This window comes from Ricinus communis, chromosome 6 (assembly GCF_019578655.1).
Source record: "Ricinus communis isolate WT05 ecotype wild-type chromosome 6, ASM1957865v1, whole genome shotgun sequence".
Classification (NCBI taxonomy): domain Eukaryota; kingdom Viridiplantae; phylum Streptophyta; class Magnoliopsida; order Malpighiales; family Euphorbiaceae; genus Ricinus; species Ricinus communis.
This window is the reverse complement of record NC_063261.1, coordinates 21,324,157-21,349,791: the sequence shown is the minus strand read 5'-3', so window position 1 is coordinate 21,349,791 and position 25,635 is coordinate 21,324,157. Positions and strand designations below refer to the sequence as shown.

The window sequence follows — 25,635 nt, the reverse complement described above, 5'->3', positions numbered from 1 at the left end:
TTTTATTTTTTAATATTTAAAATAAAATTTTCAATGAGGTTTTTTTGAATAACAATATTGTTTTTATAATTCAGGAAATTAGTAAAAATTAGAAATCATCAGCTTATTTAGCAAAGGAAAAATAAAATAAACATCTTAAATTTGAGAAAGTAAAAGAGAAATGAAATCAGATAAACTGAGTGCGACTTGTGTAATAATGTCATCTACCAGGGCTATTTTGAACAATTTTCTACTATTTATAGTAAAGAGACGCGTGCCAGAAGATGCTTTTTCCTTTTTCTCTTATCCTTATCCATTCCGCTCGTAGCCTTTGTTTCAAGATCAGATATTTTTGTTAGCAATGGGAGTAATGTCTCACAGATCAGCACTCAATCCCAACGCGCCGCTGTTCGTGCCACTTGCTTACCGGACAGTGGAGGACTTCTCCGATCAGTGGTGGTCTCTTGTTCACTCCTCTCCTTGGTTTCGTGACTACTGGCTTCAAGAACGCTTTCAAGATCCTCAGTCTGATGCTCTCATGAACGATCCTTATGATCTCGCTCTTCCTGATGACCTCGATTCTTTCTTCTTGGATGACTTAATCGGAGATACTCGCGTCAACCCAGGTAAATGCTTGATATGTTCTTACATTCTTTATTTTAAGTTATCGATTCTTTTGTATATGATGCAATTCTCTGACTGATTTTGTGTTTCTTGGTTTTAGATTCTTGGATTCTTTTGTATCTTTTTTAGTTCTTGATGTAATTCTTGAAATGGGTTATTGTGTTTCTTGATCTTAGATTCTTGGAATCATTTGTGTCCTTCTCGAGTTCTTGATGCGATTTTTGAACTGGGTTTTTGTGTTTTTTTATTCTTAATGCAGAGGATGAGGAGGAGAAGGGAAAGGAACTGGTTTCAATTAGAGGAATGAAATGGCAAAAGGGTAGAGTTCAGGCACCAAAGTATGTGGAGAAGGTACCTAAAATTGTGAATGTGAAAGTGAGTCCAAGGATGATTCAGCAGCCTAGGTAGAGTATGTGAATCAATGAGATTGAAGATGGATGACTCGGTTGGAATGTTGCTCTTGCTTTTTAATTCTTGTACATATTGAGCCTCTTGCTTTTCTGGGTTTAATGCTATCATGTGTAGCATCTTGTAAGCTTTTACTTGTATTTCATAATAAAGGAAATTGACCCAAAAAAAATTGAAAATTTAGGAATTCATATCGAGTTTGATGTTGGATTATGTTGATGTAGCAGAGTTACAAATAAAGATTCTTGAAAGTAACTAGCTAGTATAATAAGCGTAGGTAATAAACTTGATGGGCATAGTATGCCTTTACATAACAACTTTGCTTTTCTACCCTGAAAATTTGAAGTATCGGATGTGTCCTGTTGGCTTTTTATATCCCCTGTTCTGCAGCACATCTGATAATCATTCTTTGGTATGATCTGGCCAAATGGTTCAGATCGCATGGATCTTTTGGAACATTTAGCAATTTGCTGTGGGATTTTCCTCCCAAGTGGTTGCTGTCTTGCCAATCTTGTGAATGACTCTAATGACTTCCTGTGTTGTGACATTTCCAGTCACTATGACCTTGTTTAGCTCAATATCCACATTATATGTTTCAATATCTGCTGATGATAAAACAAATCAAATGTATATATAAGCAATTTTCGAGGTCACAGAAAGAATGGAAGAACATTAACTTTAAAGATAGGTATAAGATATTTACCTTGTATTTTTTTGATAGCTTTCAAGATTTTCTTGATGCATTCTTCACAATGTAAATTCACTTTTAATTCCACCAGCTGTTTCCAAATTTAACAATCAAATTCACCTTCAAAATGAATAAAAAAAATAAAGAAATAAACCAAATAGTGCATTGATGAAGTACTTACATTAGTCATCATAAATGGCGAGAACTCTTATGAAATTGGAGTGAGATTGAATACTAATCCACCCAGTAGCAGAGGAGGAGGAGAAAGCAAACGTAATCAATATCTGGGGAAGGGAGCTCAAGCTTGTAAATATACAAGGTTGGGGGGTATTGGATTCCTTACTTGACTGATGGGGAATATCACTTTAGTGAAAAAGCTTCCTTTATTCCCATACTGTATTGACTCGAGAGAAACTAGCCTCCACGCAGAGGGTTGGCAAAAGTCATGATCTTTCTCTTTTTCATTGTCGCAAATATAAAGGGTTCCTTACCGTCAAAGACTATATTGTGTTCATACTCAAATCTCCTTTTGGCAAAATTATTCAATTATGTTGTGCCAAGGTACAATGAGTCTCCGTGAGCTCCAGTAAATTCACCATTTCAATGTTTAACATGAATCTTGACGTACCAAATTTGAGTTCTATTGACCTTATTGTGGAGCTATGCACATGCGAATCTTTTCACTACAAGTGAAAGTCATACTTGAGCTAAAATCTACATACTCAAGTAATATGCTTAATGCTTGAATATATGGTTAGTGGCTGCAGCTGGAAAGGCAATCTTGCGAGTTTGCTTTCCCTAGTGCATATATACATCAGTATATGTAATCTCTGGAAATTGAATCGAGACAAATGTGCTCATTGCCATGCTTTTTAGGCGAAAGGGGACTCTTTAGACAGCAACATGCCGTGTCCTAACCAATTATTAATGATGTACAGGATTGAGAGGGTTGTAATGATATAAAGGGCCGATTCTTCTTTAGCTATAGGTGGCAAATATTGACCTTTAAAAACTGTGATCGCCCTTTATTTAACTTTTGTATTCTTGAATGTTGTGTAAAATTTCTCTTTGTTCAAGGTGAACTCATCTATGAGATGGACCACTTTATGGTTCTCATTTCTCAAGCAGATGGCTCAATGACAATCTAAACTACTTCAGTTTTGTATCTGATTTTAAAGCTTCAACCAGAAAGCCACTCTTTCAGTTCGTGATGACAGAATCAGAAGTCTATCCAATAGAAAGAGTTTTAAATGGAGCTACCAGTGCTTATTTAAATCCCGTCTAAACAGAGTGTAATCTATGTTGTTAATGGCTAAATAAGTTAGGTGATATTCGGATTAAAACGCCTTCCCGCACTTGGTTTATGCATTCAAGAAATACTTACTATAAGTTGTATGAGGGTCCAATTCTTTACTACTCTAAAGATTCTTAACTATACTAACAGAAAGATGATGCAGCCCGTTGTTTTAAGACGGCATCGTAACCCATGACTAATAATTAGTTAAGACATAAGAGACTCTTATCATCTTATCCACATGTTTGTGAATTCTTATTATTATTTTATTTATATACTTTTAAATTACGAGTATTAATTATTTATTTAAAATTAAAAAATATATATGTTTTTTATAAATAGGGAATGGGAAGATGGACCTCAAAGTTGAGATGCAGTCTAGCAGTTGAAATTGTTTAGCCCCCAGCCCGAAGTCCAATAATCGATGCAGCATGACGAAACACTAGAAATTCCTGGACGAGATTCGATTAGGCTCTTCAGACGGGCCTATAAGCTGCAGAGTCATTGGTTCCAATACCTCGTCAACTCTCCACATCTAATTTCAGGCATCAATCTGGCTGTGAGGCCACTTGGGCCTTTGACTTGAAATTGTATGCTCAACAATGTCCTGCAGGCAGTCTTTCTTAATCTTTTTCTTTTTAATAATAATAATTACATCAAAATTGAAGTTTGGATCACCTGCAACACTTATGTTGAAGAAGTCTCAATATCTGTTGAAGAAACACCAAAACCAGCAAAGAATAATGTTCAATACCAAAGATCGGCGAAGGACCAACTCTTTGATTGGATATGGCCTCGAACTCTAGATCATCACAGGCCTATTAGGAAAGGGAGCAACACCTCTCCCTAAAGGGAAAAAGGCCGCTTCAACCTATCCCTAAGCTAGATTTAAACGTTGGAGTGCAACAAACAACAACAAGGGAGCAATAGGACCGTTGCAAACATACTTGTATATAATGTGAACATTCTTGTACTCAATAATCTCGGAATTCACATTTGAGTGAATATTTATCAAAGATCATAATATAAACACAATTTTTCATGGTATCGGAGGCAGTTTAACCTCTCATCATCTACCCCAACCACAGAAACTCAAAATGTCTCACAATGATGTTTCAAAACTAACAAACATTGTACTCAAAGGCAACCAAAACTACTTTGAGTGGTCTAGATCAGTATACATCAGTTTGAGCGGCAAGAAAAAATTGGGATTCATCACAGGAATCAAAAGGAGACCAACTCCTATCAACCCAGCACAACCAACTAAAGAAGAAACATAAGAGATTGAGGAATGGCAGACAACCGACCACATGGTCATGTCCCTCCTCACAAATACAATGGAACCACAGATCTCACGACTATGCATATTGCTCGAATCCTCACAAGAAATTTGGAGGAAAATGAAAGGCTTATACGGACACGAGCAAAATTTTGCTCATATTTTTAATTTGAAGCAGGAGCTCTCTCAAATCAAACAGGGGACAAAATCAAGCACAAACTACGCTACAGAAGTCTTAACCAGGTGGGAGGAGTTGCAAAACTACCTCCCACCCACCACAGATCCAGAGGAGATCAGAAAGAGAGCCGAACAAGATTTAGTTTATACCTACCTGGGGGGCCTGGACTCCAGTTATGAAGCTCTGCGCTCGCAAATCTTGTTGTCCAACTCCCTCCCGAAGATTGATGCCGTCATAGCCATCTTCCAACAGGAAGAGACTCGACGAAGCACGATGAACGCCTCCAGCCCCTCCAACCCAGAAAACCGGGCATTTTTCTCACGCCATATCGACCTCCACGACGGGTTGCGCGCGAAGGGGACGCCTGCGTCTGTCGGCCGGGCACACCCACGACAGATGCTGGCACCTTCACCCTCATCTGCGGCCTCTCCATGGTCGGGGTGAAGGGAGAAGGGGAGACGCACGCAACAGGGGCGGCAGCGGAGGGAGAAGGGAGAAGGAGCGGTTTGGAGGCATGGGAGGCCGGGAAGAAGAAGAAAGAAAACCTAAAGGAGAAGTGGGCAACATGGGCAACATATGCCCCCTAAACGGGTCGGGTTATTTTGGGTCGGGTCCGACAAGTCGATCCGAGCCCACCAACAGTTGGCCCAGGCCCGAGCCTAGTAACTCCTCCCAGTCCGGCCCAAACCGCCCACTGAGCCAGAACCTTGTCCGACCAGGCCGGCCAACCAAGAATCCGGCCCACCACAGATCCAACCCGGTTTGCAGCCTCCACCCGACCCGCCCATGCAGAAAATTTGCATCTTTCCCAGCTCATTTCTCAGCTCCAATCTCTTGTAAATCAGCAGCAGTCTCATGGGTCAGGTTCAGTTTCTAACTCTCAAAATTATTCTAATTTGTTTCACTCTAAAGATTGGATTATTGATTCAGGTGCTACCGACCATATGACATGGGACGCAACCAAACTACACAATTTTGTTCCCCTTGAATCTCAACATGTGACCACCGCAAATGGTGCCCAAGCCAAAATCTCTGGCTGTGGCACCTCCACCATCTTCCGCCAAAATATTCATGATATATTATTTTTACCTGATTTTCAATCAAACTTATTATCTGTTGGCAAAATTACCAGTCATTTAAATTGTAATGCTATTTTCTCACCAATTTCAGTACTGTTTCAGGATCGCATCACCGGGAAGATGATTGGTGAGGGATATTTTAAAAATGGCCTTTACTACCTTAGAGACTCCACTACCCGTTGTCTTGTGTCAACAAGTCCGGTCAATCAAGGGATGTTGATGCATCGGCGACTTGGGCACCCCTCCGATCACATCCTAAACAAACTTTTTTCTTGTCATTTAAATTCTGTTTGTTGTGATATTTGCAAATTTTCTAAACATACCAGGTTACCGTTTCCTGTGTCCTCCACTACTTCCATAAAAATGTTTGATTTAATTCATTCTGATGTTTGGGGACCTGCCCCTTGTACTTCTTACAACCATTTTTGTTATTTTGTCACCTTTATTGATGATTTCTCCCGTCTCACTTGGGTATACTTACTAAAAGGAAAAAATGAAGTTTTTTCCTGTTTTCAGAATTTCTTTCATTTCGTTCAAACTCAATATGATGCCAAAATTAAAATTTTTCGATCCGATAATGGCACTGAATATATTAATAAAAACTTTTCTGACTTCTTCTCCGCACAAGGCATTTTACACCAAACCACCTGTATTTATACTCCCCGAATGTGAATGGCGTTTCGAACGAAAAACCGCCATCTTCTCAAGTCACTAGATCACTTCTTTTCAACACAATGTTCCTCATATTTTTTGGTCTGATGCCCTCCTCACCACTGTCTACCTTATTAACAGATTACCTACTCCCACTCTTAAAAACCACAGTCCTTTGGAAATCCTTAAGGGTCGAAAAATAGATTTGGGCCACCTTCGAGTTTTTGGTTGCATTACTTTTGTTCATATTAGACGATCCCATAAACTTGACTCCAGTTCCGTTAAAACTGTTTTCCTAGGGTACTCATCTGGAAAAAAGGGGTACAAGTGTTATGACCCCTCCACACACAAGTCCTATATTTCTAGAGATGTGTCTTTCAATGAAAGTACAGCCTAGTTCTCCACTACTACGTCCCCCCATCCCCCTTATTTCCCGATAACTCTTTCTTACTTGACAGATCAGATCTCTCTCCCTCAGCCGATATGGACGAGCGTCCTGTTCCCGCACCAACTGCTTCAAGGGGAGAAAATGACTCACAAGTAGAAGAAGCAATTGCCCTGCGGAGATCATCTCGACCATCTAGACCTCCTGTTAAACTAAGGGACTATGTGTCCCACTCGGTATTGTATCCTATCCATCGCTTTATTAATTATAATTCAGTCTCGAAATCTTATAAGGCATATCTCAACGCTCTTTCTTCTCACACTGAGCCAAGTTCTTTCTATGAGGCTAACACCGACCCTAATTGGTGTAAAGCCATGAAACAAGAACTCCAGGCCTTGGAGAAAAATGAAACTTGGAAGCTTGTCCCCCTACCACCAAACAAAAAACAGGTGGGCTGTAAATGGGTGTATAAAATCAAATACAAGCATGATGGTTCAATTGAGAGGTATAAAGCTAGGCTAGTAGTGAAAGGCTTCACTCAGACCTATGGTGTGGATTACCAGGAAACCTTTGCTCCGGTAGCAAAAATGAGCAATGTTCGTATTTTACTATCTGTTGCTACTAACTCAGGTTGGGGATTATTTCAGATGGACGTTAAGAACGCATTTCTGCAAGGATCCCTGGAAGAAGAGGTGTACATGTCTCTACCTCCAGGTCATAATTTTGCCTCTAACTCCTCCCTGGTATGTAAGTTACAAAAGGCAATCTACGGGTTGAAACAATCCCCTAGAGCATGGCATGCCAAGCTAAGTCATTTTCTATTAAAAATTGATTTCAGCAAATGTACCTCTGATTCATCCATGTTCGTTAAACACACTCTCACATACACGATCATTATCTTGATTTATGTGGATGACATTATTGTAACAGGGAACAATAATGAGGAAATTGAGAAAGTAAAGCAAAAATTAAAAAGGGAATTTGACATTAAGGATCTTGGTCAATTAACCTACTTTCTCGGAATAGAAATGGCAAAATCTCATAAAGGTCTATTTCTGTCTCAGAGAAAGTATGTTCTAGATCTCTTAAATGAAACAGGGAAAATAGGAGCTAAGCCTATAGATACCCCTATGGAGACCAAGACTAGACTTAACTTAGAGGATGGTGACCCTCTAGATAACATAGGTCATTACCAGCGCCTGGTGGGGAAAATGATTTACTTAACCGTCACCAGACCTGACATTAGTTATGCTGTGAGTATGATTAGCCAGTTTATGCATGCTCCACGTACTCCTCATTTAGATGCAGTTGATAGGATCCTAAGATACCTCAAAGGTACTCCAGGACATGGTATCTGGATGAGAAATAATAATAATGCTATCACTATTACTGGTTTCTCTGATGCAGATTGGGCAGGTAGTTGTGACAGAAAATCGACTTCAGGATTCTGCACATTTGTAGGAGGAAACCTAGTGACATGGAAGAGCAAAAAACAATCAGTAACCGCAAGGTCCAGTGCCGAAGCCGAGTATCGTGCCATGGCATCGATAGCTAGTGAACTCATATGGATAAAGCAAGTTCTGGTTGATATGGGAGTAGAGCATAAAGGCCCGATGGAGATGTACTGTGGTAACCAAGCAGCCAGACACATCGCATCGAACCCAGTCTTTCATGAAAGGACTAAACATATTGAAATTGATTGTCACTTCATAAGAGAGAAAGTCCAATAAGGAGAAATCACAACTCCGTTCATCCGAAGCCATGAACAACTGGCAGATATCTTCACCAAAGCCCTAGACAAAGCAAGTCATCGAAGGCTTCTCAGCAAGATGGGTTCTATCAACTTATTCGAACCCACCTTGAGGGGGAGTGTTGAAGAAGTCTCAATATCTGTTGAAGAAACACCAAAACCAGCAAAGAATAATGTTCAACAAAGATCGGTGGAACTCTAGATCATCACAGGCCTATTAGGGAAAGGGAGCAACACCTCTCCCCTAAAGGGAAAAAGGCTGCTTCAACCTATCCCTAAGCTAGATTTAAACGTTGGAGTGCAACAAACAACAACAAGGAGCAATAGGACCGTTGCAAACATACTTGTATATAACAGAACATTCTTGTATTCAATAATCTCAGAATTCACATTTGAGTAAATATTCATCAAAGATCATAATATAAACACAATTTTTTCAACTTCAAGAACAACTAGTTCATTCATTAAAAAAAGAAAAAAATACAACTACTTTTAATCAAGAGCATGTAGTTAGTTGATATTTATTTTGTCTATGACAATGGAACATGATTAAACGAACTATATAATACATTTTTATTATAGAATTCGAGAGTAACAATAATATTAAGCAGGTTACTTTCATAATGGAATTATTGAAATGGGATTTAAGTAAGCATTGGTAGCTCTATTTTTCAGCATCAATTAAGGCAACAAAGTGGGACGGTGGAAGGTTGGATCATGGCATATATCTTTATCTTATATACCCCTAAATGTTTAGCAACAAAAATTATCTATTAATTTGGCCACTTTGGAATATCATTTAAAAATTACTTCAGGATTAATAAATAAATAGAGATAATTATTTTTTGCCTTACATGTTGAGATATTTAAACTATATGATTAATGTCATGTTATATTTTTAGGTGCATATAATTATTATTTTTAAGTTCTACTTAATAAATAACTTTTTATGGTATTTATAATGTAATTAGAGAATTCAGTAAGAAGGAAAAAGAGAGGAGAAATACTGCCATCGACATGAATCCCGAATTCCCGATCCATGAGCCATTATTAAATAAGTTTGATTTCCCACATACTTAAGTAAAGACAGATTGACATGCCAACTAATGAAGAAAAGTTGAGCAATTCAAGTTATACACAATCAAGAAAAAGCATAAACAGTGACTTTCTTAACCAAAATAGGAGAAACTAGTGACAAGAAATGATTCAAGCCCATTAGAACATGACAAAAATAATGGAAAAAGAAGGGTTTTATTTATTTAGCTAACTCTTTAAAGGCTAATTTTAGCAAATTAATTAAATGCAAGCTAAGTCTTTCTATCTTTATTTTTTAGTTGAAACTAAAATATTCAACTCGAATTCAAAATATTTAAATTTGATTCGGTCGCTGTTGTTTTAATATTAAATTGGAGTAATTTGAATAATAATATGATTCGAGTTTGAATATTATATACTGATTTGAGTAGCTTGCGAGTTCAATCAATATATAATTTAAAATATATTTATATATTATGTTATTATAATAAAAATAATTTGGGTTTCGATTTAAGTTCATGCAAATGCATTTAAACTAATTCCAACTTTATTATGAAAATAATAAATTCTTTTTAAGATATAATGATAAATCTATTTGAATGAGACTTGATTTGAAAATTAGTTAAGTTACCAAATCCGATGGATTAAACCCCTAATTCAACATTAGTAACCAAAAAAAGAAAAACATTGTTTAAAGCACATCTTTATTCTCCTATTCCAGCCAACCAGAGAGAAACGTTAGGATTCCAAGACGTTCATAAAAGTCAGAACAGTTTATCATTATCATCAAACAAGAATCTGCCACGTAATTCCCTTCTGCCTTCTGATTACTTGTTTCAGACAGTCAGCTAACGATTTCCTTCTTTTTTACTTTCTTTTCTGTTCAAGAACCTAAACAGAAAAAAAAAGCTCTAACCTTTGCTTCTTTATTTCACCTAATCTTCCTCAAGTTTCTGATTTAATTTAACAAAGATCAATACCCAATATGGGAAATGCCTTAAGGTTTTTATATGGACATTGTTGCAAGCCATCTACAACAGGTGACTCTGAATCTCTGGGACCCCACGGCATTTCTGCAGCCACTGTTGGTGTTTCAGCTTTAGCCCAAGATTTGTTTCACTTTGAGATCAACTCTCAGGTATTCTTTCTTGGTTTCGTTTGAGGTCAATTGGAAGTTTTTAGCTAATTAGATGTTATTTAATTTATTCATTAGTTTAAACTTTGAGTTAATTGTCTTTTATGGGTTTTGTTCGTTAAGGTTCCTGAAGGACTTAGTAAACATGTGGTCTCTTCCAAGAAGGCTCAAGCTAATTGGTAACCATAAGATAATATTTTCTATCGGCTTTGATTTTTGAAGTTGTACTTAAAACTGATTTCTCTCAAGCTTTGAAAATGAAGGTATAGAAAGCTATTAGAGGCATGGAGAGAAGCAAAACCTCCGCCAAAGACACCAGAAGAAGCTTCAAGGCTTGTAATTCAGACCCTTAAGAGACATCAGAAGGCAGATGTTGAGGTACGAATATGAACTGAAAACATCGTTACAAGATTTGGGTTCCTTTAATATATTTTTCTAAGATGATTATTTAACATTTATTAATGCTAGAATTTGCTTCTTGTTTTTGTTTTATAGGGTTTATTGGCTTTCTATGGTCTTCCACTTCCTCATACTCTCATTCAACTTTCTAGTGGTGTCCCTACATCATTGCCTGATGGGGTGAAGTTTGAGTTGCTGACATTACCAGTTATAACAGCATCAGTCTTAAACTCCGAAATTCTGACAGTTGTGTTAGTTTGAAGATGGGTTTGATTTTAATAATACATTTGATTTGCTTCAGGTTGATCCAAGAGCTGTGCCTGATGGAGATACCATATCTGTCTATGTTAGCACAGCTGATCCCAGGGAGTCATCCTGCGTTCCAAGGGAAGTTCAAATGGCAGCTGTTCAAAGATCTAAGGCGCGTGCTGAGAGGAATTATGAGAAGGCGGATAATCTTCAAAAGAAGATTACTGATGCAGGATATCGGTCAGTAACCTATCTACATTTTGTTAATTCTGTTCAAGTTATTGGTTTGTGATTATCTTGTTTCTGTAGGGTAATTTCAGTTCAAAATGAGGAGATTCTTGCTCGAAAGTATCGGATTAGACTAAGGTAACATCAATGCCTTGAATGATTCATTTCTGAATCCTGATGCATCATTTTAGAGGTTAATGGTTAATTGGTTGGAAAGAATATAGGGGGATAGATGCACCAGAGAGTAAAATGCCCTATGGAAAAGAGGCACAGGAAGAGCTAGTTAAGCTTGTACAAGGCAAGTGTCTAAGAATTCTGGTCTACAATGAAGATCGTTATGACAGAAGTGTTGGTGATATATATTGTAATGGCATATTTGTACAGGTAGGTCCTTTTACTTAATTGGTTTATCAATAATTATAAATGAGTATGAGCTTTACAGATTTTTCTGTGCATGTATGACAGGAAGTAATGCTAAAGAAAGGGCTTGCTTGGCATTATGCTGCCTATGACCAACGCCCTGAACTGGCATCGGTGGGTAAACATGATATCTTACTCATTCCTGTACTGCAGGTTGTAAATAGTAACTCCTTAAAATAACATTTCATCTTAATCATGTTATTAGTGGGAGAAAGAAGCTCGAGCAAAGCGTATTGGTTTATGGGCTTCAACCAATCCTGAGGAGCCATGGGAATGGAGAAAGGCCAGAAGGGAAGGAAGATGATAATTTGCAGATTGACTCTGCAGACAACTAGGACTTTTGTTTGCCCTGGATCTTACTAAACAGGCAGAACTAAAACCAGGGCTATTATACGGTAACCTGTATTTTGTGCTCCAGACCGAAAGCTGCTACAAGAGAAAACAAGACGGAGCTTAGAAGCTCTCCCAGCAAATTGCCTGCCAATGTTATTTATGCTTTTGAAGATAATGTGGACAAAAAATCCAACTCTTTTTTAGGCTCGAATGCTTAACTGATTAACTTAGCAAAGAAGGGAAGCTAAAGATGTGATTACTGATGCAATTTCCATTTGTAAATCAGTTGTTTGTTCAATGAAGATGTTACCTCTAGCAAGACTTGAAAATTCTGCCAATCAAAAACATGAAGCATTTTTTCCCCTTTTAGTTAACTGTGATCATTCACAAGATCACAGATAAACAATCAAGAACATTAAAAAAAATGGGCAAAAAGAAATTGATGAGGACATGAACCTTAAGATGTAATTGAGTACAGCACCAATGGTAAATACACTTAAGAGTTCAACAAAAAATTACAAAACTAAACTACATGAACAAAATCGAAAAGAAGTGATTAACTCCGGACTGTTGTGACAAGCTGAGATACTACTGAAGAACAACTGCAAAAGAGAAGACACAGCTCAGTGCATGATGGAAGTGTCATGCCCAATGAGGAGCATTGTCAAATTTTATCATTCAAAGGTTGCTAGAATATTCAACTGTCACTGCAAAAACGCAAGCTTCTAATGCTATTTTTATCATCCTTCTCAGTTTCTGTTTTTCTCTCTTCCTGACTTTATATGTATGTGTTTTAGCTTTGAAACATGCATGCAAATAACTGATTTGCTTTCCCCAGCAGGCAGCAGCTGACTCAATCTCAATAACATTATACTACGCATCATGATTACATTTATCTCTTTTCACCAAGTAATCTCTCCTCCATTTTTGACATCCACTGCAATTCTTAGCCGCTTTTGATCTCATAAAAGCTTTACTTGCTAATTTAGGTAAATACAGTACTCCTTTCTTTTTCCCTTTCCTATGAATGATTGACAATAACGATTGATCTCTTTTTACACATATAAAGGAAGCATCATGGAGCATGAGGGGCAGTGGCATGATAGGGCCAAATAAATTACTAGAGTAATAACAGAAAATACTTCAGATGCAGTGTGTTAACTCAGCTGATCTTATGCACAATGATTTGGTCAAACTGCATGTTGGATTTCAAAAGCCAAAAAGAAATAAATGTAGCACTTCCCAGACTTAGCAGCCAAGATCCATGGAAAGCTGCATAAGAAAGATGACTTGCTAAAACATGAAAAGATAACTATATCTAGTATGCCGTGACATTTAAAACTTAATGACTTAGAGAATGAGTCCACAAACATTCTTGTCATGCTACGTCACACAAAAATGAGTTTTTGCACTGCAGCATCAAACAAGAACGAAATAGAATCAACTGAAAAAGAAAGAAAAAAATTTGATAAATCAACAACAAGAAGTGTGAAGATTCACCTCAGATTCTAACTTTAAGTTTCAACAAGTAATACTATCTATTATTATCTGCATCATCCTTTCCTTCATCCGAATCTGAGTCACTTGCAGCATATCCTAGGGACAATAAAAACAGTTGAACAAATAGAAAAGTAATGAGGATCAGAACAAAAGAAGGAGAGTGCGTATACCTGGACGTTTATCACTCACTTTCCATGCTGAAACTCGACTTTTTGAAGCTCTGTTAATCCATGCACGCCCCTGACACAATTAAATGGACAAAATTGCAAGTTCACCACCCATGAACCCGACTACAAAAGTGTAACACTAGCGACAAGTAAACCTGAGAATATCAATTCCACATTGAAAATGAAAGGAGGCACATTCAACAGTATACTGCTGAATTTTGTCACGACGATGACATATATAATAACTAATGCCCTCTTTTAGACTTATCAAAGATATGAATAGGTCAAAACTATGATATAAGGTAGCTATTGAGAAGTGAGCAGTACTCCTTTACAGTCCACACCCAAATTCCTTAAGGCCAGGACAGAAGGATTAATAATCCTACGGGATAAGCAAAATTTGGGTGACAAATGCCAATTGAAACAATGAAAGTGTTAGTATCCTCCAGAATTCCAGTCACCTTACAAGTTTACTACTTTCAAATTTGGCTGCTAAGACAGAACCCAAAGTTTCTTTTGTCTAGTTCTCTTATGCACAAGAAAAATAAACAGAAACCTCATCCTCAATACAAGTACTCAACAAACCAAAGCGGTAAATCTTCTTTAATTTGGGGGGAAATGCAGTATAGACTGACAAGCCAACAGCCATTCAAATGTCCCTTTTCCAATTTAGACAACAAACATACAGAAATACAAGCAAACTATTAACGGAAAAGATGAAGAGATAATTGCAGCCAAGCATCTATTAGCCAAAATTGAGCATTTTTTTCCTTCTCTGGAAACGAAAACAATGCAATTCCAAAATCCCAACTATCATTCTTAACAATCCTTGAATTGAAAAGGCCAAGCTTGAATTCAAATGAAATTATAACAACAAGAAAAATTCCAACAAATTAAAGCAAGCCCATATCAGAAAAACAACAAAAACACGCATAAATGAAACAAATGAATAAAAAGATCAAACCTTTTGGGAATCTTTAGGAATACCATAGCCATTAAAATACATCTGACCTACAAGAACTTGCATAGAAATATCACCAGCTTTTGCTTCCTTAAGTGTATCTTGAAACCATCGTCTTACACAATCAGAGACTACATTAGAAAGTGGCAAGCGATTCTTGCCATCAAGAATGAGAGAACTGCTGCTGCTCTCTTCCATTTTCTTCACCTTGAGTTGGTCTGTGTCAATAGGCCCGACTTCTCTGGACTTGAAAGGAATTATGAGTTGTGATTTTTTGGGTTTTGGCTTATGGAAGGAGACTATTTTGGCCAGTGCTTGAAGGTCGCCAGTAGAAAATTGAGACTTTCCCATAACAAAATAGATAGATGTACAGTGTAGTGTATTATAAATTGTCTTTTCCTTTTTCTTGTTCAGAAATTTCCAATCTTTCTTACTTTTATTATAGAAAGAGATGGAAAGCAAAGGAATATATATATATATATATTATATATATATATACACACATATCTTTTGGGGTATGGTTAACTTTATATGCAGGTGCTTTTTGAAGGTTCTTGGTTTGTGACTTTTAACTAACTTTCTTATCTGGTTTTTCATGGTGGGGGATTAAAGAAGGGGAACGTACAAAGAGGCTAAAGGGGAAATTATTGGGAAAGAAATCTTGCACATGTACATATTACACGATACATCAACCATTGTATTGTATGACAAAAATCTATTATTATTTCTGAAAATTAGGGAGCTCTTTCCTTTATATATATTTTTATATAAAAAAGATTTTATTATAAGTGTACTTTTTTTTTTAATTCTCTTGCCGATATATTTAATTATAAAAATATTAAATATATAAATTTTTATTAAAATTTTATATTAATAAAATTATATTTTTAATTCTTATTCCAAATTAAACAGTTATTGAATTGGCTCAATTATCAAAAAAAATCTTGAATTTTCCTCGTTGGGAAGAGAGGATATGGAAATTGGGGTAAACAGTGTGCCATGGAATTTGAATTCCTAAAAACATGACTAATAAAAAGAGATAAAAATCAAGAATAAAAGGTCTGATATCCTCTAAGACATCTCCCAGGTAGGGGCAAATTATCTGCAATTTGATGAGTTAGATACTTTACCAGAGTTTGGCTGTCACATTCCAAGAAAAAGAAACCATTAGAATGAATAAGCCAATTGCAGACCATGTAGACATGCTAATAACATCAACAAGAAACTTGTGAGGCAGTCTCATTTGGAAGCTGAAATCAACACCAGTACTGTTGTCTAAAATAGCAACAAGGTTATTATTGATTCAGCCCCATAATCTTTTTGACTGAAGAACTACAGTGGAATCTTTTTGAGCAGGCAAATTTGTAGTGTCCTTTTTCCGAGGATTGTGGAAATCAGTCCATATTCCTGCCTACAAAATGGGGTAATGAGTCCGTATAGTAATACTTAAGCTCTCCTTAGCTATATTTTATCTCACCAAAACATGTATTATTAGTTTGTAAAATATTATCTTACCGACACCAACAACAATTAATTATTTTCAGGAACAATATTATCGGGTTGGATAAATCTAATGGGATTTAATACTACTAAATGTGGAGAAAAGAGAGGAAAGGATCTAGTTCACAAATAACGAAATATGCTCTCCAACATCCATTCAAAGCCATCTTCCGAGAAATTCGCATTTCGAAAAGGAAAAATTAGATCCGTCAAGTTCAAAAAAGCACTAAAAGCTCTACAGCTAATCTCCTTTAATAATTTACAGACATGTCCAGATTTTTCAATCTTTTCTGGAAAAAGAAATGCTAAATGTAACCGAGAAAACTGTTCAAAATAGATATATATATTATTGGGACAAAGTTCCCGAAGAGGAGCTTTATCTGATCAATCCTTTTCTTGGTGCAGCAGAAGAAAAAGAAAATCTTGTTTCTGTTGGGTTTCCTACAGGTTTTTTTTTTTCTTGAAGCATTTCAATGGAAGTTCCTACATGGACATTTGGAGTTCCTTCAGTTAGTGTTATTGGTGATGGGTATTGTTTTCCTTATCCAATGGAACTAATTGTCAAGAAGAAGATTAAAAAGATGTCCAATGCACAATTTGAAGTGTTTGATCTTAGTGGAAATCTTCTTCTCCAAGTAGATGGTGGCGTTTGGAGCTTCAACATGAAAAGAATTGTTCGCGACCCTGCTGGTTTTCCTATCCTGACACTGCGCGGAAAGGTAAACGTTACTTTGCACACCGAATTATACTACAAAATTTAAGATTAGAATCTCAAATTCCTGATGTATTCATAATCCTGACATGGATGATAGTTATCATAATTTATGAATCTAAGTTGGTATGTTTTTGTTTTTATAATGTGCTAGGCACTTACACTTTGGCATAAATGGAAGGCTCATGAAGGTGAAAATAAAGATGAAAACAATATTCTCTTTAGCGTACGACAATCTCATCCTCTCCAAATAAAAAAGGACCTTCATGTTTTCTTGGCAAATTTCAAGCAAAAAGATCCAGATTTCCATGTCACTGGATCTTACACTTCCTTATCTTTCAAAGTCTACAAAGGCCATAGGCTTCTTGCAGAGGTACCTACCAATCTCTTGTCCTTAATTATATATTTTCACTGTATTAACCTTGCCCATTAGATTAGTTTTTAGAAAAAAGGAACATATGTTTTCTTGTTTTTGGTAAAATCATAATCATTTTCAAAAAACTTCCCTAGTTATTGGTTTTCTAATAAAAGATAGAAAGAAAAGGGTTATTTTAACATAATAATATAAAATCTGATAATATTGATATGATTTAATACAGGTCAAAGGCCCTAGGCTTTCTGCAGAGGTAATATTTTTCCCTTTGATCCTTGATGCCAATTCATTATTTATATATAAAATTAGATCCATGTATCTGTCCTAATTAACTGGTAACCATATTAAAATACACCCAAAAAAAAGGATTTGAAAAGACTAAAAAGTTCTACATGTGATGTTTTGCTCAAAAAGTAGTGATTTTGGTCATTATATATATACTATTAAGCCAACAATTTAATGACCAATTAGCTGCTTGCTCATGAGCTAAATTCTGCTCTTGCATAAGTGAGTCAAATTAGTGTTGCATGGCCTTAGAGCTTAATTGATATTTTTTTTAATTATTATTTGTCGATTCTAATTGAAGTTTGAACTCGAGATTGTACAGTCTTTGAGATGTTTTCTGGTATTAATATGAAAATAAAATTATACTAATGTATGATTTATGTAATTTGACAATGGATATAGGTCAAACATACCTTCACATTGGAAAGCTTCTACAAGGGCAAGGAAAAATACAGAGTTAAAGTTTATCCAGAGGTGGATTATGCATTCATTGTAGCATTGCTTGTAATTATTGATGAGAATGACACTCCCTGATAATGTCTTCTTCTAAGTTTTTATACTTCTTTTCTTTTTTTTTTCTTTTTTTCCTTTTCAAATCTTGTGTCTAATATTTTTGTAATTGCTCTGATAATATACACAACTTATTAGAGTTAGTAATTAGCAAGCATTTTCTCATGGAAATTCATTTATATAATCGATATTTTTAATTATTAATATATTTTTTCTTATTTTTAATACGGACAAATACTCATTATCTAAATCATCTTTATATTTATATCGATTAGGATGAGTCCAAAAAAGGTATTCAAAAACCCTTTTGAAACATCCTTTTCTTTCTTTCATTTAAAATTGATGGACATTAACTCAAATTAATGTTATAATTAACTCAATAAATCAACCCATTTCTTTATAGTAAAAATTAGATAGAGCTCCTGTTCTTCTACCATTACTTAATATTAATAAATAAGAACTTATTTCTTCTTATTTTTTTAAAAGTATTTTTTATTATATTAAATGTAACACGACTCATTAAATTTTTTATGATTAAAAAAATAATTAAATATAATCAACATATTAAAAAACACATATCATTCATAGTGATATACCATAATTTTTGTTAATCCTTATAAAGAACCACAATTCAATGATTCTGATGAAAAAGAACAAGAAATTCCTTTTCTTTCTATCTTTTCCACTCTTTTAGCCTTTCTTTATCATGCGATTTTTCATCTTCAAGAAACCTAGTGTTTGGACCCCAAAATAAAAGAGGACAAAACCAGTTTAAAGGTATTCTAGTGATTCAAATAAGCATGATACAAAAAGTTAAAATTACAACAAATCTAATTTCATTCTTATTCTAATTATGTAACCGATTATACTTGGAGAATTATTTGTTTTTCTTACATTACTTCTTATAAATGGGAAATTTGACACAAGCATGATCCATGTCACATTATAAAAAGCTACCACTAACACAATATGTAACAACACTAGTCCTCATGTGCAATGACAATAATTCAATTTGAACTTTCTACTTTGAGGAACAAGTTCTTAGGGTATTCATACACGTCTTCCTCAACAATTAAAAATTAAATAATAAAAGAAAAAGTATTTACATATGTCCAAGTGAATTATCCAACTTATGACTTTATGAGGTTCTCATTTGACCTAATCCTTATATTTTTTTGTGTAATCAAATTTAAATCTTGTGCATATTCTGATTCTAAATTCTTGTAGAGCTAACTTGCCGCTCATAAAATATTAGATTTCGGACCCCACTTAAAATTTCGAAACAAAAATATTATTAAAAAATAAATAATAATAGTTAAAAAGATATTTATGACTTTCTTCATGCATGATATATAAGTCTATTAGTTAAATAATAATATTTATACGTTGTATTATATTATTAAAAGATTTCTTTAACGTACATATATTAAATAAAAGAGTAACACGTATACCTATCTTCTTATCAATTTGCCTCCTTCCATAGAAACTTTTCTTCAAAGGCATCCTGAATGAGTAAACTAACAAGATAAATTCTCAAAAGAAAGGTTTGGGTCATTGTCTTTCGTTCCTGATTCTCGTGTGTAATTGGACTTTAGGATATCATTCAAGAAACCAAATAACTATAATCCAATTGCACCAAATTGACAACAGTATTATGTCTACTAATGCATGACAAATTCAAATTGTTATCCGTATCTTCCACCGAAATTTTTGAATTAATATTCCAACGCAGTTTTATTGTTAATTTAGTGGGATCACAAAGCTACGGATAATCATTTCTCATTAATATTAATTATGACCTTAAACCCATCTTAATTTTCTTCTATTCACTTATAATATATGGGGTTTCTATCAACTATATATATATATATTCAATTTGTTATTATCCGGTAAATGTTACGTGTAAACTAATTTAAGAAAACATCTAAATTTTGATATATTATGAAATATGTAATATATATATATACAACTTGCAGATTGGCATTTGTTTATATTAAAATTTAATACACCGCTGAAGATAATAATTTAATCGTTGGAAACACTTTCACTAATAAACTATAAGAGTTTGAATTTAAATTCTAGAAAATGGTTCCTGCGATATTTATGTTATCTTTGATTAAATATTCTTTTATCTGAAAAATTAATGCTACGGTAATAAATTTAAATATTTTACAGTAAAAGAAAGTTCGTATGATTACGTATAGTGAGAGTTGGTATCACTAGTGGCTTTTTATTTTTATTTAATGGTTTAAAAGATTAGAAATATTTAGAAAAATGTTAAAAGTATAAAAAACAAATAAGAGAGAAAAAGGCCGAATAATATTTGAGAAAAGCAACATGACAAATATCCTCCACATTATCCTGATATGTATGCCAACTTTCACCAATTGCAGTGGCCAACATTTTCAAAGATTATTCATCAATCGATTATCATGGTTGTCATTTTAGACATTAACTTTTTTGATTTGACAAAATGGAAAAGAACCCCTCAAGCGTGGAGGAGAATAAGTTCAACAGGTAGCTCAAATTATCAGCACTAACAAGATTATTTCTTCTTTTCTGGACAGAAAGTGGATGGATTCTAGCAGAATACATGAAATAACAAAAAGTAAAGGGTGCCTCTCAACATCTCAAATCAAACTCCATTTATTATAATTTTCTGCATAACAAAATCTTTCTTTTTCCTTTTTAAAGAAAAAAATGGTCTCCATCACCTTCTGTTGGCTCAACTTCTTAATTTCTGCATGTAGCCACTTATATATGTAACTTTGGTCCTCTTATCAAATGATACTGAATCAAAATTGACAATAAGAGAGAGGCATTATGCAATTCTCATGAGCTATAAAAGATAAACTCACTTGGCATATTCGATAGATGCCACAATATTAATGTTATATGCTTTAGATCATTGTCAAGGTGCAATCCCATCTGAGACCAATTTCTCTCTTCTTACATAAATTAATTAAATTGCATATATATATATATATATATATATATATATATATATATATATATATATATATATAATAAAAGAAGAAGCTAAATATAAAGAATATACTGAGAGTATAATATTTTTTAATATTCTGTTTGAAACACTACTCTCTATTGTTTGACAACAGCAGCCGCCCAAAGAATATGCTCAGCCAATGGTAATTTTAAGGGTTATATGAAACCATATTGTATAACTCATAATTCCTTTAACTCCACGAGATTTAAAAAAAAAAAAAATGGTAATTCTTGTACATAAATGTGAAAATTGTTGTGGACTGAACAATGTATATATATATATTCTCACTTCAATAATGGAAACAGTCATAAAAGTTACCAAAAAAGCAGAAGTTAGATGAAGACATTGTTCCCTCTTGGTGCCTTGGAAGGATGCTGACAAAATCAATTGGCACTTTATGGGTTATTTGGTATCAAACAAATCCTACTAAAGTTATAAGAAACAAAAGGATCCAAATCTTGTAACTGAAACATATGTATTTTTAGGCTCTTAATCTTTTAATTTAGTTATGATTCTTATAATTAATCACTTTTTAAATATGTGTAGCTAAATACTTTAATAGTAGCTCATCCAAATAGTTGTCTGCTAATTATATGGGAGATTAGAAATTTAACTTACTTCCAAATGTAATTTCCTGTCAACTAATATGACCAAAATACACAAAAATCAAGCATAGGAATCATTATAATGAAATCATAATGACATTTATTTATTAGATAATGAAAACACCATATCACAAACATAGACCCACTATAACCAAGTCTCACCATTCTTTTTCAACACCTTACCCTACTACACAATATTACTGAATTAACAAAAACCCACAAACCCAAACAAGACCTTGAACAGCTTACATCTCTCTGCAGAGTTCAGACACAGACGTGCAACCTTTTTCCTTGATTATTATTCGACTATTATTTTAGAAAAGTAGAAACGGCTGCACCTGATTAAGGGAACAGGACTAAATAGCAAGAACCAAACCCGGAACCGACTTTCCGACCCGATTGGAGAAGCTACTCTCCCAAACGGACGGGCAATGCGCAGAAGCAATCTCTGTCGCCGGTGAAGACGACGAAGAAGAAGACGATGATGCCAGAGATGAATAATCAGAGGGCTCAGATTGACTGCCAAGACGAGTAACAGTGAGGGAAGTGTTAAAATACTCTCTGACCTGAGTGATTATCCCATCAGTAACAGTCCAAGCATGCACCCAAGAAATAGAGCGCGTGTAATCACAACCTTCAGCAATAACAATGGAGCCAAATACCCTAATGATTTCTGGGTTGAATTCAAAAGAAGTCGAAGAGCTGCTGCTTTTCTTGAATGATGATGTGTCAGCACCGGTAAGGAGTCGCATCATAAACTGGTGAGAGGGCGGGCCATGAAACCACCATTCAATATCAGAAGCAAGGATCTTGTGAACAGTATCGACGTCTCGAGACTTCAAGGCGTCATAAAGGGCAAGAACCACCTGTTGGTTCTTTCTTGAGGATGATTCTTCTTCCAGTATTTCCTGTGAGTTAGCCAGTTCTTGAAAAAGCCTCGAATCGGCTGCCTTAACTTTACACTTAGAAGAAAAAAAGAGGAAGAGAAAAAAGAATAAGAAACCAGAGGAGACCGGTGGTGCAGGTCTTGTGCGGAGAGGAGGGGTTTATATAGACGTGGAGATGGAGGCGGGTTAGGATTGTATATGGTCGAGTCTGATTGGGTCTTTTTGGAATTTTAGATGACGCGATGGGAGGAGGGGAGACGTGGCAAGAGGAGGAAAGGTGAGGTTGTTTTGAGTTTAAAAAGGAATTAGAAAGGTTGATTTTTGGATTAGGTGGGTAATGGAGGAGATTAATATTTAATAAGAGTTTAGAGTAGAGACAAAATCGTAGAGAGATATTGTTTTAACATTTGTGTTGCTAAAATTGAAAAGTTTGAGTTTGAGTTTGAGTTTGAGTTTGAGTTTGGGTTTGGTTTGGGGGGTGATCAAATTGTGGGACAAATTTTGAGTTTTGTTGTTAAAATTCTTTAGTTTTCTATGAACAGCTCTCGGCTCCCATTTGGTATCAGAGCCAGGTTATAGAAGAAGAGAAATCCTAAACACCATGTCTACAGAAATTACCTCGCATACTTCTACTCTTCAATTATCTCCCTCTTGTAAAAGAACCATATCTAACAAGATAGACCATCTTGTTGAGATCTCCCATATCCCTGATAAAGTACAGATAGAAGATACTTTGGTACCTATCATCAACCCTTACAACATATTCAAGAAACAGAACTTTGTCAGAAAAACCTTTAATCAAATTATCCACAAAAAACCCCTCACCATAAAAGAATATGTTCAATCTTCCTCACTTTCTCAGTCTTCACTTACTGCTACTTCTCAAGAGCAGTATGTTACTTTAGAAATTCCCACCTCTTTCATAGAACAATGGCGGAAACAAGGCTACTCTCATCTCCATCTCGGAGTACGCGACTTGTTCTTTCCTATCATGGAAGGATGGGATTGCCTATTACAGCACGGATGTCGCTTCTGGACACTCGTTATCTCAAGTACGAGCATGCAGTGATTGGGACAATAGTCACAACACTTAACACTGGTAGTGTTGTTTTGACTTTCTTCCCAAACTTTAACCTCTCTCTGAATGATCCTTATCTATCCACTGCCTTGAAAGTACAAGTCCAAATCACGGAAGCTAGTCAAGTTGAAAATGCTCTCTCAGCGACTCTTCACCATCAGATCGTTTATCGATTGCAGGATCATGCACTTAACTTGCAGATCCCAGGCTTTCAAGCCTCATCTGATGCTTTGTACATCATGGCTGATTCTGGTCAAACCCCTACTATAGTTCAAGCTCCTCGACAGCTTGAAAAGGAAGATCTACAGAAACTAATTCCTATTGAGTGGGTAACAAATTATGAGAAGCTCCAAGCATCTCAATCAAAACCAGTACAAGCCACAGATCCCCTCTTTATTCAGCAAAAGGATGAGACTGTTAAGACGGTCTTTACAAGAACTGAGGAATCTTCCTCAGCACCATCAATTTTCCAAGCATCAATGATACAACCTGTATCACGGCCTAGGGAGAAGATCCCTATTCACTCCTTTCAAGCATCTGGCAACCAGATCTATGCTGCACAAGTCAGAGGACACTTTGTCTGGGATGTAGCCCTAGAAATGTGCAAACCAGAATGCCTATGTAATGATGATATGGATTATGCTGAACCCTGCTTTCAGCATTCACAGAAGAATCCAAAGAAGATGTCTCTGGATACTTCTTGTTCAAAGATTCATCCTAAGCCAGATGATCGGGATCCAGATGGTTCCCAGAGAAAAAATAAAAAGCCACTGCCAATGTTCGATGAGGCAATTGAGTTTCTTGCCAAAGAAGGAAAAACAGTCATTGACGTTTCTTATGATGAGTTCAAGGAAATTATGGCACAATTCAACATTGAATATGGCAAACCCCTTCGCAGCCTTGCGAATCGGAGATTCAAATGATCCAAAGGTTTATAGGCTGGAAACCCGGTACCCGTCCAGTTTAGTACAGGAGGTACAAAACGTTGGGCCAGGTATAACAATGCCACAAACTTTTAGACCTACTTCATCTCTGTCACCTGTATCAGCGGTACAACCCTTGGTTCAAGAATGTTTCATGTTACAACCAGAGGATTTTCCTCCCTTGGGAAAAACAGAGAACAAAAGATCTGAAATCCTTCCTACACGGATTTCACCCTCTGGAAACTTAGAACCACTGACACCCCCTGAAGAAGTACTCAACTGGCAAACATCTAATTCTATTGTCCAAAACACTTATTTGAAGAAGATAGATGGAAAATTGGATCAAGCGCTACACTTGGTTCAAAACATAGATCACAAGCTAGATACTTTTTCACAAGAAGTCCTACAACTGTACTCATCCCTGACAGCAAAGTATCAAGCTTTGGACAAAGAACTCTGGATACCTCAGCCGATCACCCCCTCTTTTATGTAAAAGCAAAAGGAGATTTCCCGGCTGAAGAAGCAGATAGATTAAATTGAAAATGATCTCCGGAAAAACCAGTCTGCTGCAATTCCAACTTTCATATCAGCAGCTTCAACCTCATCGGCTATTGCTCCTTCGTACTTTTCTTCTTTTCCTTTTCTTTCACAACCAGAACAACCACAAGAAACTCTTTATCAGCCCTTTGGCACATTCTCTCACCTTTACCTAAAAAATTCAGAAACCCAGCAAAAGAAAACCTCTCCTCCTCTAGCCTCTAAAGACAAACTTCCAGAGCAATCTCTCATCAGTCCGTATGATTCAGAATCCTCTTCAGATAATTCAGAGATGGCGGACATCACTGAGATCCTCATGAACACTTCTGCTACTGATCCCAGTCCAGAAATAGTGGAACCTGAAGATGAGGATGCTCAGTCATTTTTTGCTCCCACTAGAGCTCCAAACCCAACGTCAAAACCAGCTAGCACAGGACCTTGGTTCACTTTTGATGACTTACCACCATCAAAATGGA

The 25,635-nt window shown here is 35.7% G+C and overlaps 6 protein-coding genes across 10 annotated transcripts; 3 read left to right on the top strand and 3 right to left on the bottom strand.

Annotated features, from left to right (window-relative positions):
• The first annotated feature begins 264 nt into the window (after nt 1–264).
• On the top strand, nt 265–1,202 carry LOC8259496 (protein EARLY RESPONSIVE TO DEHYDRATION 15). Its single transcript, XM_015720235.3, has 2 exons — nt 265–605; nt 863–1,202. Exons 1-2 carry the CDS (start codon nt 341–343, stop codon nt 1,009–1,011), a joined length of 414 nt encoding a protein of 137 aa, XP_015575721.2. The 5' UTR covers nt 265–340; the 3' UTR covers nt 1,012–1,202.
• LOC8259497 (heavy metal-associated isoprenylated plant protein 37) lies at nt 1,184–2,153 on the bottom strand. 2 transcript variants are annotated; one of them, XM_002520767.4, is made up of 3 exons: nt 1,881–2,153; nt 1,715–1,790; nt 1,184–1,616 (listed from the first exon to the last, which is right to left on the bottom strand). In XM_002520767.4, the coding sequence occupies exons 1-3, from the start codon at nt 1,890–1,892 to the stop codon at nt 1,471–1,473; spliced, it is 234 nt and encodes a 77-aa protein (XP_002520813.1). In that variant the 5' UTR covers nt 1,893–2,153; the 3' UTR covers nt 1,184–1,470. The 2 variants fall into 2 exon arrangements, with proteins under 2 accessions (XP_002520813.1, XP_015575708.1); XM_015720222.3 differs by having other exon boundaries at nt 1,184–1,613; nt 1,881–2,143.
• A 7,967-nt stretch (nt 2,154–10,120) lies between these two features.
• LOC8259498 (staphylococcal-like nuclease CAN2) lies at nt 10,121–12,435 on the top strand. The gene is made up of 9 exons (XM_002520768.4): nt 10,121–10,488; nt 10,609–10,664; nt 10,749–10,863; nt 10,981–11,091; nt 11,186–11,373; nt 11,443–11,499; nt 11,586–11,745; nt 11,827–11,895; nt 11,987–12,435. The coding sequence occupies exons 1-9, from the start codon at nt 10,336–10,338 to the stop codon at nt 12,083–12,085; spliced, it is 1,008 nt and encodes a 335-aa protein (XP_002520814.1). The 5' UTR covers nt 10,121–10,335; the 3' UTR covers nt 12,086–12,435.
• Nucleotides 12,436–12,553: 118 nt separating this feature from the next.
• Nucleotides 12,554–15,411, bottom strand: LOC8259499. Of its 3 annotated transcripts, none has more exons than XM_048375977.1 (4): nt 14,746–15,411; nt 13,804–13,854; nt 13,615–13,710; nt 12,554–12,716 (listed from the first exon to the last, which is right to left on the bottom strand). In XM_048375977.1, exons 1-3 carry the CDS (start codon nt 15,091–15,093, stop codon nt 13,636–13,638), a joined length of 474 nt encoding a protein of 157 aa, XP_048231934.1. In that variant the 5' UTR covers nt 15,094–15,411; the 3' UTR covers nt 12,554–12,716; nt 13,615–13,635. The 3 variants fall into 3 exon arrangements, with proteins under 3 accessions (XP_048231934.1, XP_048231935.1, XP_002520815.1); XM_048375978.1 differs by having other exon boundaries at nt 13,615–13,689; nt 13,785–13,854; nt 14,746–15,389; XM_002520769.4 differs by having other exon boundaries at nt 13,785–13,854; nt 14,746–15,360.
• A 1,077-nt stretch (nt 15,412–16,488) lies between these two features.
• On the top strand, nt 16,489–18,163 carry LOC8259500 (protein LURP-one-related 14). Of its 2 annotated transcripts, XM_015720250.3 has the most exons (4): nt 16,489–16,961; nt 17,109–17,327; nt 17,554–17,580; nt 18,015–18,163. In XM_015720250.3, the coding sequence occupies exons 1-4, from the start codon at nt 16,716–16,718 to the stop codon at nt 18,144–18,146; spliced, it is 624 nt and encodes a 207-aa protein (XP_015575736.2). In that variant the 5' UTR covers nt 16,489–16,715; the 3' UTR covers nt 18,147–18,163. The 2 variants fall into 2 exon arrangements, with proteins under 2 accessions (XP_015575736.2, XP_002520816.2); XM_002520770.4 differs by lacking the exon at nt 17,554–17,580.
• A 3,632-nt stretch (nt 18,164–21,795) lies between these two features.
• On the bottom strand, nt 21,796–22,773 carry LOC8259501 (wound-induced protein 1). Its single transcript, XM_015720241.3, has one exon. The coding sequence runs from the start codon at nt 22,487–22,489 to the stop codon at nt 22,091–22,093; it is 399 nt and encodes a 132-aa protein (XP_015575727.2). The 5' UTR covers nt 22,490–22,773; the 3' UTR covers nt 21,796–22,090.
• Between the last annotated feature and the right edge of the window lie 2,862 nt (nt 22,774–25,635).

Excerpts from the sequence above, each read along its gene's own strand:
- LOC8259496 (XM_015720235.3), top strand. The coding sequence starts at position 341 with ATGGGAGTAATGTCTCACAGATCAGCACTCAATCCCAACGCGCCGCTG. Across the intron at positions 606-862 it reads AGATACTCGCGTCAACCCAG|AGGATGAGGAGGAGAAGGGA; the intron begins GTAAATGCTTGA and ends TTCTTAATGCAG.
- LOC8259497 (XM_002520767.4), bottom strand. Across the intron at positions 1,617-1,714 it reads AGCTATCAAAAAAATACAAG|CAGATATTGAAACATATAAT; the intron begins GTAAATATCTTA and ends TTTTATCATCAG.
- LOC8259498 (XM_002520768.4), top strand. The coding sequence starts at position 10,336 with ATGGGAAATGCCTTAAGGTTTTTATATGGACATTGTTGCAAGCCATCT. Across the intron at positions 10,489-10,608 it reads ACTTTGAGATCAACTCTCAG|GTTCCTGAAGGACTTAGTAA; the intron begins GTATTCTTTCTT and ends TTGTTCGTTAAG. Across the intron at positions 11,374-11,442 it reads ATTACTGATGCAGGATATCG|GGTAATTTCAGTTCAAAATG; the intron begins GTCAGTAACCTA and ends TTGTTTCTGTAG.
- LOC8259499 (XM_002520769.4), bottom strand. The coding sequence starts at position 15,093 with ATGGGAAAGTCTCAATTTTCTACTGGCGACCTTCAAGCACTGGCCAAA. Across the intron at positions 13,855-14,745 it reads TTCCTAAAGATTCCCAAAAG|GGGCGTGCATGGATTAACAG; the intron begins GTTTGATCTTTT and ends TAATTGTGTCAG. Across the intron at positions 13,711-13,784 it reads AGTGAGTGATAAACGTCCAG|GATATGCTGCAAGTGACTCA; the intron begins GTATACGCACTC and ends TATTGTCCCTAG.
- LOC8259500 (XM_015720250.3), top strand. The coding sequence starts at position 16,716 with ATGGAAGTTCCTACATGGACATTTGGAGTTCCTTCAGTTAGTGTTATT. Across the intron at positions 16,962-17,108 it reads TCCTGACACTGCGCGGAAAG|GCACTTACACTTTGGCATAA; the intron begins GTAAACGTTACT and ends ATAATGTGCTAG. Across the intron at positions 17,328-17,553 it reads GCCATAGGCTTCTTGCAGAG|GTCAAAGGCCCTAGGCTTTC; the intron begins GTACCTACCAAT and ends GATTTAATACAG.
- LOC8259501 (XM_015720241.3), bottom strand. The coding sequence starts at position 22,489 with ATGATGCGACTCCTTACCGGTGCTGACACATCATCATTCAAGAAAAGC.